Here is a 12,610-nt window from a genome sequence, read left to right on the forward strand (position 1 = left end):
TTTAAATATATTTTTATATAAAGTATAATTGTGCCTCAAATAAAAACAAGTAGTTAATTACAACTTATTCTTGTTTAAAATAATTTACATAATATGTACATGAATTTAAATGCAGCGTGATAAAAAGGTGACCTTGAAATTGTGGCGGTAACGGCAACGCAAGGAAAACTTTGGTTGCACCTAAATTTAGTGGTGATGCACCTAAATAAAGTTAGGTGCACCAGAGAAAACCAAGGCACAGAGTTAGTCTGGAGCTCTGTTTGTTAGCTGCTACATCTGTATTCACCCTCTGGAAGAGTGCTTTGTCAGAGCGCCTGTTTCCTTACGCTCCCAGTCTGCTCTGATTGCCCACCGTGTTTCATGGAATCTCCGGAGCCTCTGCTCCGTGTTTCACTAGTTGAAGCTGGAGCTACTGCAATGGAGCAGGACTTTGTACTGTGATTAATCCCCAATAAATGTTTCTCAACCAAATATTACACAACCTGACATGTCCTAGTAGTAGTAGTAGTAAAAGTAGAAACCTGAAAGTTCTAGCTCCCAGGGATTTGTTTAAAATATGTTAACTTCGTTATTTGAACATTTCGGCCATGTTCAACATTTAAATCCATCCTGATAACGTTGTAGATGTGACAGAAAACACAGAAAAGCATAATATGTTACCTTTAAAAACAATATATAGTATGTGGTCTCTCACCTCTGAGGCACACTCCTGCAGGGTGCCCACCACAGGAATAAGCATATTCTCATGGGGAGACTTGAGCAGGCGTCCCAGCAGAGGGATACCCCCAGCTTTACGAATGGCCTCCTTGTTCTTAGTACTCTTGCTGCAGCTCCACAGTGCCAGAGCACCACAACGAGCCACCTCTACATCCTTCTCCTGGTTTGCAGTCAGCTTGGCTAAATTAGGGACACAGTCCAGCAGCTTTACCTGAGCAGGTGAGACGACGGACCCAGACGTACATGTGGATAAAACAAACATGAAACTGTGTGTAAATGCTGTAATAGTTTTAGACAGCTGAGGGACTTCCTTTGACACACTGAACTACTCTCTTCTCTCCTCTATCTTTCCATTTGTGTTCATCCCTGTCCCTGAAATGCTTGTTACTAACCTAGCTCTGGGGAGTCATTCCCCGGAGTCCTTATGTTCTTTTCGGCCAGCATGTTTCCTTGGATCAGGGAGGCTCCAAAATCATGTTTGCAGCTGTCGCCATGGTCCCGCTATGTTCTGCAATGCCATGTTACATCCTGCTACGCTCTGCGGTGCCCTGCTACGTCCTGATGTGCCTTGTAATGCCACACAGTGCCCTACTATGCCATGAACTACTACAAAGAACTACTACAAACTACTAATTTATGTTAGTGTTATTGCCACTCTTCATTTTAACCCCAACCTGTCGTCAGACACCGCCTACCAAGAGCCTGGGTCTGTCCGAGGTTTCTTCCTAAAAAATGATTTTTTTCTCGCCACTGTCGCGCTGTTGCACGCTCTGGAAGGAACTACTAGAACTGTTGGGTCCTTGTAAATTATAGAGTGTGGTCTAGACCTACTCTATCTGTAAAATTTCTCGAGATAACTCTTGTTATGAATTGATACTATAAATAAAATTGAATTGAACTCAATTATGTGCAAATAAGCAGCCAGACCACACATGTATAAGCAGAAAACGTCCATACACACACACACTCTGTGAACATGTCATAAATTCAAGGACTCTGAAAAGTTTGCTTGCAGGATTAGAGTGATAATGGATGGTTCCAGATGGGAAAAGCCAGTTGTTGGCTGTGATTAAGGGTGTAATTAAAATTCTATTACCACTGGGTCTGCAAGGATGAAAAAGCCAGAGATGCTAGGAGTGGAAAACTGTCAGGATAGATGTTGATGTTAGGCCTGAAAAGCCCAGTGTGACAGTTTATGGCCATCATTCAATGTTCTAATCCATAGTTCCTGGCCAGTGAGACAGAGCACGCAAAGCTATTACACACAGCACAGTTCAAAGGTGGTCTCATAGCATAGCGTGAAATTAATCTGCCTCCGTGAGTGACTTGCACATGAGAACATCCGATTTGGGACTGAGTAAAATATACAAGGAATGGAGGCTTTAATCACAGGTCCCTTTGTCAACAAACAGTGCAATACAGTTAAATGCAGGTCAGAGGATGTAGGGGACATTCTATCTGTTTTACTACAGCCCCCACTCTGCTGGTTTCAAAGACTGGGTGAAAAAGGATGGATGGGCCACTATCCGGCAATTACATTCAGTGTGAAACAGGCATGAATGGGTAATTTATTTGCTGTGCAGTTAAACGTAGTTCAGTAAACTCTGGATATGTGTTTTACACTTTAAAGAAAATAGCAACGGTAATACTGTATGTGGATAACATCGCAATAAGGCACCATCCTGTTTTTCCAAAAGTTCCAAGGTGTCTGCGGTTTAGTTCAAAAAAGTTTGTACTTATTCACAAACTAACTGGCACACACATAAACAGATAAGTGTGTAAATTTATAGAAAATCTGCTCCCATAGGACATTAGTACAGAAAGATCAGATCTTCACATGGGCATTACAGAGACTTTTTTAAGTGACTGTTTTCCACTGAACCTGAAGTTATATTGTTCTGTGTTTATGCTCACCAGTTTTTTGATACCGCCATACTGCCTGACGGTTCTCCTGGCTCTGCGGAACCTGGCCACATTAGCGATGGTCTCAGCAGCTAAGGCCTTGATGTCCTTGACTGGTGAGTCCAGTATCTTCACAATGCTCTGCAGGCCTCCCATGTAAACAATGGCTCGACGAATTTGCACATTGTGACTTATCTTTCTCAGGATTTTCAGAGATCCAATCTAAAAACACACAAGATAAACATTCATACTTAGAAAGATATTTTAAAACTGATTGGTTTTATGGAAAAGAGATGGTTGTGCCTATTCCAATACAAGGTATCCATCTGTAAGAGTACATACAGTAATATCTACTAGCCAAACATTTAACCACATTTCTACTAAAAATAGATAGGACAAAAAGCCATAATAAAATAAGTTTATAAAGAACCAACGAGTCATTAGGGCACACTGGAGAACAATTGCTACCCCGTGTCTTTTAAAGGCCTACTCTCTACTCAGCACTGGTGCTGCACTAACTGAAACACAGTCTGGCACACACGACCGGCAATGTTTATGTTTACATGTCAACCAGGTCTAGCTTTGGCACAGCTACTCACTTTGCATTTGACTTCATCTGTATCCAGCAAGTTAATGAGGACTTCAAGACCACCTACGTCCCGGATGGCCAGTTGGCACGTCTCCTGCATCAAATTAAAGTCCATCATGGCGCACAGAGTGAGCACAGTGGCCGTCTGGTTGCCTCCCTGAAATAATAATGGCAAACATGAATGACTAAAAAAGGGAGACAAAAAGAAAGAGATGGGGGAGAAAATTACATTAAGCAACATTAAGCAGACATGAAAAAGAAAAGGGAGGAGGATTCAAAGCTCCCTCCATTCCCCCACACTGCTACTCCCTCTGTTGTTTCCCCCATAATACAACTTCTGCTGGGGTGTGTAGGCTTTGTGTTGGTAAACACTGATGGAAAGAACTTGTCTGCTAACAGAGCACTGAGCTCTGACAACAGCGCCAGGCCCGGAAAGCATTAGAAAATGCCCCTTGGATAAAAAAAAACATAACATGTCTAGCACTGGAAACCTGAAATTAACGATAGGTTAACATTTCAAATCACAATATGTTTTGATAGTTGCTATATACACACATATGATTTTAGACCTGCAGTGATTAGCCACTTAGTAGCTACAACGCTACTAAGTCAGCAAGTGCTTTGAGAGGGGAAAAATATGTTCTTTGATTTAAATTCAAGCCCCTCAACACACATGGGGAAGAAAACTGATTATGTTTTATTACCACTCAAAATGTTTACAATAAACATTAAGACTACACAGATTTAAAAGTGGGCATATCTGGTCAAACCTTGCTGCACACTTTTTAAAATCAAATGTTTGGCTTTTTAGGAACTTTTAAAGGACCTCGACAGAGAAAATTTCATACATTTCCACAAGAAAACAAATGCACATTGGGGTTGAGCTTTGTGTTTGAGGGATATTTTTGCTTTTAGAACTCCATACAACAATCATAGGCTATATAAAAGGCTATATACAATCTCATAAATTAATCAAATTAACAGCAATGAACTGTTACACATTACATTAGGTAAAACTGTTAAAAAGAATTTGAATATCAATTTCAAGTTTCTTGGAGTTGTTAAGGCTCTTCTGGTTGTTCTCACTCACAGAGTAGGCTATAGTTAGTGTTAGGGGACACATGGTCTACACGTTACAGTATATCTACCATTCAACAACTTAAACAGTCAATTAAATTGTTAACTCCAGCTATGCGGTCACTAAATTAAACTTCCGCTCCTGTACTTCATGTATAATAGCTTATTGTCCATTGTGGGTCCGTACTATACACATAATTATCCAGATTATATCAACAATCAGAAAAATAAATGCTTTATGTCTTTTCTGTTCTTGCGTCACCTGTATGTTTTGAGGAACTTCTTTAATCCTGTTTGTGAGAGCAGGTGGTCTGTGGAGAACCAATCAAAACATTACAAAAAAAGAACGAGCTGGACTGAGTCTGGACCACAGACCAAACCATATTTAAATAAGCATATTCTGTGGGGAGCTATTTCTAATGTAACTAGGTATCACCTCAAAATTTAAGACCTACCTTAATTTAAAAAAATAACGTTTAAAGATCGGAAATGTAATTTGAGACTTTTTCGCCTGATCGCATCCTTTGTGGCCACACAGATTTGATAACATGGGCGCCAAAGGGAAAATAGCTCCGCTTCACGGCACTTTACGGCTATTCACGGTGTGTTTCTGCCGTGACTGTATTTTACTTTTTTCTCCTATGTTTAGTGTCCAAATACTTTGGTCGTCTTTTTTCAATTTCCCATCACAATGCATAAATCCACATAATATCCTAGCTGTGGATGGGTGTTGACAGAATTATAGCACTTAAAATACCAGTCTTAGTGTTGGTGCTTTGAGATGGCATGCAGAGATGGTGTTTTAGAATTTCCATATTTAGTCTATATCATATGCAGTTGCATAACAAACCTTGTTGATATGGTTTTGATCATGAGAATTGGGAAAAAATCGGTAGTCAGATAAAACTGAAGCTCATGGCTTGGAACTGCTGTAATACTAGACCTGCTACATGGCTTTTGATATTTGACACTGAAAGATCCAGTCCAAAATCTCCTGGCAAGTGAACAATCAAATATTAGTTCTTTTTGCATTAGTTTGAATGTGCCACAGATATAATTCTCATCAAGTGTATTCAAGGACGTCTCTACTGTTCCAAGCTTCATAAGCAATTGTAAGATGACAGGACCATCCTAAACAGATTATTTCAACCAAACATAAAAATGTAGCATGTCTTGCTATCAGCTACCCCTATGAGAAGTAAATAACCCATCACTTCAGAGAAGGCAGGCCAGTAATCTGTTTCATGCAGCTGTCGGAGGAGCCGGCTCATCAGTGCAGGCCTTAGCAGAGTCTCAAGTGGTGTTTGATCATATCTCCCTCACGAACCAGTGCTCTGACACAGTAGGATAACGGCCACATGTGTTCTCCATATCATGATGCTAGACTAAATTTGAACCATTTGCCACATTAACGGCAGTGGATCTACAGCTTCCTTTGTCTCCTTCACTCCTATTCTTCAAAGGATTCGGCAGGCGAGGTTCATACCTTGTAAAAACAACACAAAAGCTATGTTCAGGAGTGATAGCTGGGAGAACAGGAACAGATCATGTGCTTTCATTTTTGTTAGCTTTGGTCTTGAAGTATTGTCGACATTCTTTAAAACATTGACAACATCTGAAAATCTTTTATGGTGAAAGATCTTTGACTCTGTGGACTGGCTTGGCATTTCATCAATCAAAATGCCATACCAATACTAGTTAAAGGGGAAATACGCTCTTTTTCATTATTCATAAACGTTTTCCTTTGGTTACAGAAAAACTAGTGGCCCAATTTAAAGAAAGTTGGTGAAAAGTGTAGCATGAGCCAAGAAAGGGCGGGTACACAAAATATCTTTTGCTCTCATTAACATTGCGAGATAGACACAAATCTCATGGGAGCTGGCGGTTTTAACATATTGCTGCGTGTGGGAGCATAGTAACTTGTATTACAACCACTGTTTGAAGTTGTGATACTTTTCCTCCAATTGGGATTATTTAAATAGTAGTTGTTCCAGGATTAACAACAGAACAAAAGGAGCCGCTCACCACGCCCTAATAACCAGAAATCCAGTATTACGATACTTAACCTTATAAGTCATTATAAAATGGTTTAGAAATGTGTTATGATTATAGTTATAAAGCATTATGATTATTCATGAGTGCTTATAACTATACATATAGTGCATTATAAGCAGACTAGAGTGAGGGAAAAAAGTATTTGATCTCCTGCTGATTTTGTACATTTGGCATTCACAGAGGTCAGACGAATTGATACTATAAATAAAATTGAATTGAATTGAATTGAAATGTTTCTTGTATTTTGCCACCAGGTTTGCACATATCTCAGGGGGGATTTTGTCCCACTCATCTTGGCAGATCTTCTCCAAGTCATTAAGGTTTCAATCCAGACATTTGGCATCTCAAACCTTCAGCTCCTTCCACAGATTTTCTATGGGATTAAGCTCTGGAGACTGTCTAGGCCACTCCAGGACCTTGATGTGCTTCTTCTTGAGCCACTCCATTGTTGCCTTGGCCATGTGTTTTTTTGTCATAGGCAGCATTGCGCCTCCAAAGCTGGCGAGTTGAGTTGTAATAACAACTGAGTGTAAATTGTAATGTCCCCTTGTGAGATTAATAAAGTATGCATTATTATTATTTTTATTATTATTATTATTATTATTATTATTATTAAGAGCTCCATTTTGGTCTCATCTGACCACAACACTTTCACCCAGTTGTCCTCAGAATCATTCAGATGTTCATTGGCAAACTTCAGACGGGCATGTATATGTGCTTTCTTGAGCAGGGGGACCTTGTGGGCGCAGCAGGATTTCAGTCCTCCACTGCGTTGTGGGTTACCAATTGTTTTCTTGGTGACTATGGTCCCAGCTGCCTTGAGATCATTGTCAAGATCCTCTCGTGTAGTTCTGGGATGATTCCTTACTGTTCTCATGATTATTGCAATTCCATGAGGTGAGATCTCACATGGAGCCCCAGGCCGAGGGAGATTGACAGTTCTTTTGTGTTTCTTCCATTTGCGAATAATCTCACCAACTGTTGTCATCTTCTCACCAAGCTGCTTGGCAATGGTCTTCTAGCCCATTACAGACTTGTGTAGGTCTATCATATTGTCCCTTACATCCTTATAGAGCTCTTTGGTCTTGGCCATGGTGGAGAGTTTGGAATATGATTGAATAATTGCTTTGGTGCTTCTGTCTTTAAGGGGAGCACTCCCTTTAAGAATGTGCTCCTAATCTCAGCTTGTTCCCTATATAAAAGATATCTGGGAGCCAGAAATCTTTCTGATTGAGAGGGTGTCAAATACTTATTTCCCTCATTAAAATGCAAATCAATCAATTAAATCAGTCAACCTTTTTGACATGCCTTTTCTGGATTTTCTTGTTGTTATTCTGTCTCTCACCGTTCAAATAAATCTACCATTACAATTATAGACTGATCATTTCTTTGTGAGTGGACAAACGTACCAAATCAGCAGGGGATCAAATACTTTTTTCCTTCACTTTATAACACATTGCATTATATGCAATGTGCAATATAGAGACAGGTTTCATACTGTAGAAATATTTACCAAAACGTTAAACGGTCTATAGGGCTGGGCGATATGGAGAAAATCAAATATCACGAAATTCACCAAATACCTTGATATTGATACCACAACGATTCAGTAGTGTTGACTATTGGTGCTTTCACAAAATGTTGACACAATGAGATTTAGGATAAATAATCATCAGTTATGCGCATATAATGACTAAGTGGGTAAAGGAAAATAAGGGAAAAATTGCAACAGTCTAGTATGATCAGAAAAGGACATCACTTTACTGTAATGCAGCCTTTAAAACCAGGAAAAAATTCCACTTAGGTCATATTACGATTGATTTAACATCAATATATTCTACTGGTCTGCCTTATAAACCCAAGTCAGCTTCCACCATTGAAGGCATTTGCTTCTGCTAACATTACCTCACTGGAAAACCAGTGATCTTAGTTTAGTCTGTTAGAATGCATACATTAGCTAATTAGCACTACACACAAAGTACAACTAGGCTAATTGGAATGTAATTAGTTTTGCAGGTAAATTGACACAGGTGATGTCAAAATCTTTTGCCAATCTATCCAGTACATGTCAAGCTTTTCTTTGAAAAAATTTAGCAGGAAAAGTCAGAAAACCACCAAAGTCCTTAGAATTTATCGTCTAGAGAACATTTTGCAGCATTCCAACCAGTAGTTGTAAAATAAGGTATTTCATTCTGGAATACAAATGTCAACCTCATAGTGGGGCAAGAGAAAAAGTTAGGGGATCACCAAAGTATACGCATGTCTGCACAAAACTGAATGGTTATCAATCCAATACTAATTTAGAACGAGCTATATATTTCTCTATAACATTGTGAAATTTTAACATTATTTAGATGGAAGCTTAAAATAAGCCTAGTGGGTTTTCTGCCTGTCCGTGCACTATGTTGTTTAATATCTTTGCTTTGCTTGTATAATTGTAAATGTGAAAATAAACTTAAAGTAAGACATGTAAGTCTGAACCAAAGACACACCCACAAATTAACTTTGCTTCCATAGAGCAACACAACATGTGGATACAAAAATGCATATAACGCATCATAATGCAAAACAATACGAAGTGACAGAAAATCAATATCTACAGTAATGACAGATATGTCAAAATTATCCCTAAATATTAATAATTATTACAACTACATTCAATACCAATACTACTTTAAATGCTTATTGCCTTGTCTTATAGGCTTACATAATTAAAAATTGATTTAGGATAGATTAAGCGGTATGAGGGATCACATTCCATTCATGAGGTGAACTCATTATCAGCCACTTAAAGATGCTTTACGCATTTTGTCTCTTCCTTTACTGCAGGTGTCTCAGTCTGAACTACTAAATAGCTGATGCCCTCACACTACTGAATGGAGGTCTTATTCTTGTGTGGTTACTCTGGAGCAGCAGACTGGATTCTGCAGACACAGACTGGCCTGCATGAGCCACTATAAATCACAGCACTAAGCATGTTGGAGCAGGAATGAGGTGAATTTCTCAATTTCTTAACGTTTTGTTGAAGATATGTTGTGCACGAGTGGCTTGGACTGTATGCCAGCAGAGGTAAACATGCATAAGTACTACGATACATGAGATTGTATGTCTGCAATGCTGGACTGGTGACAGGTAGACTCAAGCCGCTGTCAGCGCTTCACAGAGCTTAGTGTAGTAAGAGAAAAGTAGCGGGTCTTGGCAGAGTTTGACTCATAGAAGATGCATGAGGTTTTATACTTCTCTGCAGTCTACAGCAGACTTAGAGGGAAGGCTACTAATGACAAGAACAAACCCAATCTCCTGCTCTATTATAGAAAAGGTACTGCAGGGATAGAATTAATTATTACTGCTTGTTTCTAACTCCATATTTGACATAGTATCTCCTATAACATAAAACTTGATCACTTAATAGGTCTTTATATCATGAAATGAGTGCAGTGCATGCTGAGCAAATGTCTAGTCGGGTCTTTAATTGAAAAGTTGCTTAACTCATGAGAATGAAATTATGCAATTATTCTTGTAAATTCCCCAGATTAGCCATGTTGTAAATGCATTACTGGTTATAAAAACCAAATGTTTTGATTGTTGCAGTTATTAAAACAAGCAGCAAAAAGGCTTAACTACTTAGAATATAATTAGCTACAAATTCACTTCTGTTGAGAAAATGAGCTGATACTGGCTCTTGTACAATGGAGACAGGATACATTTTAGTGTAGCAATTAGTAGAATGGTTCTCCTGAGAGAAGCGCAGGGCAGTAGTACTGTTACTGTCCAGCAGAGGGGGGCAACCTTAATGAGGGCTGAACACAATTCCATGTGTGTCCCCTCTCAGTTTGTTAATCTACAGTACATTTAAAGTAAACTTAAAGTAATAGAAACAAAAACAATGAGAAAAGGTTGCAGCAATAGAGGTACTTTTTAAAAGCAGTCAGGTGAATGATTTCATTGTGACTGATTAGAAAAGACGAGAAAAAGCATCTGCACAATAACAAAAAGAAATTATGAATATTCTAAAAAGGAAATTGATAAGAATTTGTACAATAAACAATAGTGTAATGTTTATTAGTTAACTAGTAACATATTGCATATCAGACACAATATTTACATTTGTGAGAATATGAAAATTGTTGATGTTTAGAAAGCCACAAGCCAACCTAATTGATGGCAGCAGGAGAATATTTTAATAATTTAAACTAAGACAAAATACTCACATGACATTTTGTGGCTTATTTGCTTAATTTACCATGTAAAGTTATTCAGTACTATTTACAAAGTTGTTTGTTTGCTTGTCTTGTTTCCAGTCTAGTTAACGAAAGACCTATCATTTAAAGAATACAGCCTATAAAAAATACGCTTAAGTATGGTATATAATTAACATGTTTACCTATATTGTAACACTGATGCATTACAGAATTGTGTTAATACTCATTTTCCATGTAACAGTGTTGCAGACATACATACACTGCACAAATACACACATATATACCCATGCTTGCTAGACACAGACTGAAATCTGCATGCTGGATTTTGTGAGAGAACATGTAGCCATGTAAATTTTTAGGTACAGACCTCCAGTCATACAAGTATAAAAACAAACACATCGGAACCCTGGGCAAATATTTCTACATAAATAACATTAAAACAAAAAACAGAACATCCAATGTATCGCTTTATGAAAGTGTTAAACTTCCTAGAGTACAAACGGCTGTCTATAGTGCAAGGGAAAGGGGGAAAAAAAGATCTCCTAAAATAAAACAGATATTTAACTTGGCTCATGGTAAGTTTCAGCGTCTGATGGTAATGATATTATAAAGTGACTACTGGACAAACCCCATAAATAACTGTGCTGTGTGGTTTTCAGACAGATAAAAAGCTGGGGCATGTTGGTTACTGCAGTGCTGCATCTTGTTGAATCAGGAACGCTCACACAAACCTAAAGCTCATGCCACAATCCCGCTGAAAAGCACAAAATATACAAACCAGTGAGGTTTTTTTTTTTTAATCTGAATTTGCGTCTTTCATATCATTTACATCTTCTTTTTTTCCTTTCTGGAACTAGTAAAAGCCTGCTTTCAGAGTGGGAATTTCCTTCCATTATGTTCTGTTTTGCTAAGCTAAAAATATCTACCAAGTTGAATTTACAGCAGTGTTTTCTATGAAAGATTTACTTGGTTGCACTGAGAACTAGCTACGTAAACCCTGGAAGGCAAGATGAAAAAAATGTTTTTTCCGGTCATCGTAGGCCAAAACCTTTGTTTAACCTGCACAAATTTTAAGTTAGGTTCTGGCCACAGATAGTATCTCCTACGTAGGAGAATCTATCTTGTACGTACATCTTCAACTTTTCTGGGGCTTTCTTTTGCTTTATTAAGCTGTTTTCAAGGCAAAACAGCCATGCTGAAGCAAAAAAGGATTTTGGTTAAAATGTGTAGATTAATAGCACATGGCTACTTAATATTCATTAGCATGTAGTCTAGGGCTTTGACGATTCATCAACGTAGTCAACGTCATCAATGACATAATTGCATCGACACAAACAATTTGCGTTGCCGCGTCGCGTCTAAAGTAATATGGTAATTGCACTTCTTTTACTGTAAGAATAAAGGGAAAAGACCTTGGATTTTAAACAAGAGCTTATTAATTATTTGACCTACTACTGTTAAAAAAAGCAAATACTTTTTGCACTTTCTCTGTTTACTTTAAGTTTTTATTTTTGTATTACTCCTGAAAATGACTTTATTTGTTGATGGATTGATAGCCATTGATAGCCTATATCTGGCTTAAGGCTGCACTACAAATTCATTTTACTTGAACATTGCAGTGTTTAACAGTGTTTATGATGCAGTGTTTCTTATACTTATAAGTATTGGTTATAAAAAAAAGACTTATTAGCGGCCTTATTGTTGTATTGTCTTTATTACAGTTTTAACCAGCATGTTATTGAGAAAGTGTGACAGTAAATGGTCAATTGTACAACGACTTTGTCTTAATTTCTGGGTTCAAGAGGCAGACACCATATTTAAAAATCTCCTCTTTGATAAAGCTTATAGTTAGGGGGTGAGGAGTGGCAGCGTTTGCCTAGACCGGCGTGGGAGGGTGTATAGCTACAGACACGGCACCCCTTCTCTTTCTGCTTCTCTTCACAGTTGTCAGATTCATTTACCATATAATCAATAGGATAATCAAAGTAGAGAGAGGTAGGCCCGTACAGCCCAATTCGGTTGGGGAGAGTTCTATCCCAACCAGGGGCCTCTTTTTGACCTAGGTTTC

The 12,610-nt window shown here is 38.2% G+C and overlaps 1 protein-coding gene across 5 annotated transcripts in view; it reads right to left on the reverse strand.

Annotated features, from left to right (window-relative positions):
• armc4 (armadillo repeat containing 4) overlaps positions 1 to 12,610 on the reverse strand; it is a 55,539-nt gene that overhangs the window by 22,178 nt on the left and 20,751 nt on the right. For all 5 annotated transcript variants that reach the window (XM_034862353.1, XM_034862352.1, XM_034862349.1 and 2 more), the window contains 3 exons: positions 3,219 to 3,365; positions 2,632 to 2,841; positions 695 to 928 (listed from right to left, as the gene is read on the reverse strand). In XM_034862353.1, coding sequence (XP_034718244.1) covers positions 695 to 928; positions 2,632 to 2,841; positions 3,219 to 3,365 — 591 coding nt within the window. The remainder of the gene's footprint in view (positions 1 to 694; positions 929 to 2,631; positions 2,842 to 3,218; positions 3,366 to 12,610) is intronic.

This window comes from Etheostoma cragini, chromosome 22, assembly GCF_013103735.1.
Source record: "Etheostoma cragini isolate CJK2018 chromosome 22, CSU_Ecrag_1.0, whole genome shotgun sequence".
In the NCBI taxonomy this organism is placed as follows: Eukaryota; Metazoa; Chordata; class Actinopteri; order Perciformes; family Percidae; genus Etheostoma; species Etheostoma cragini.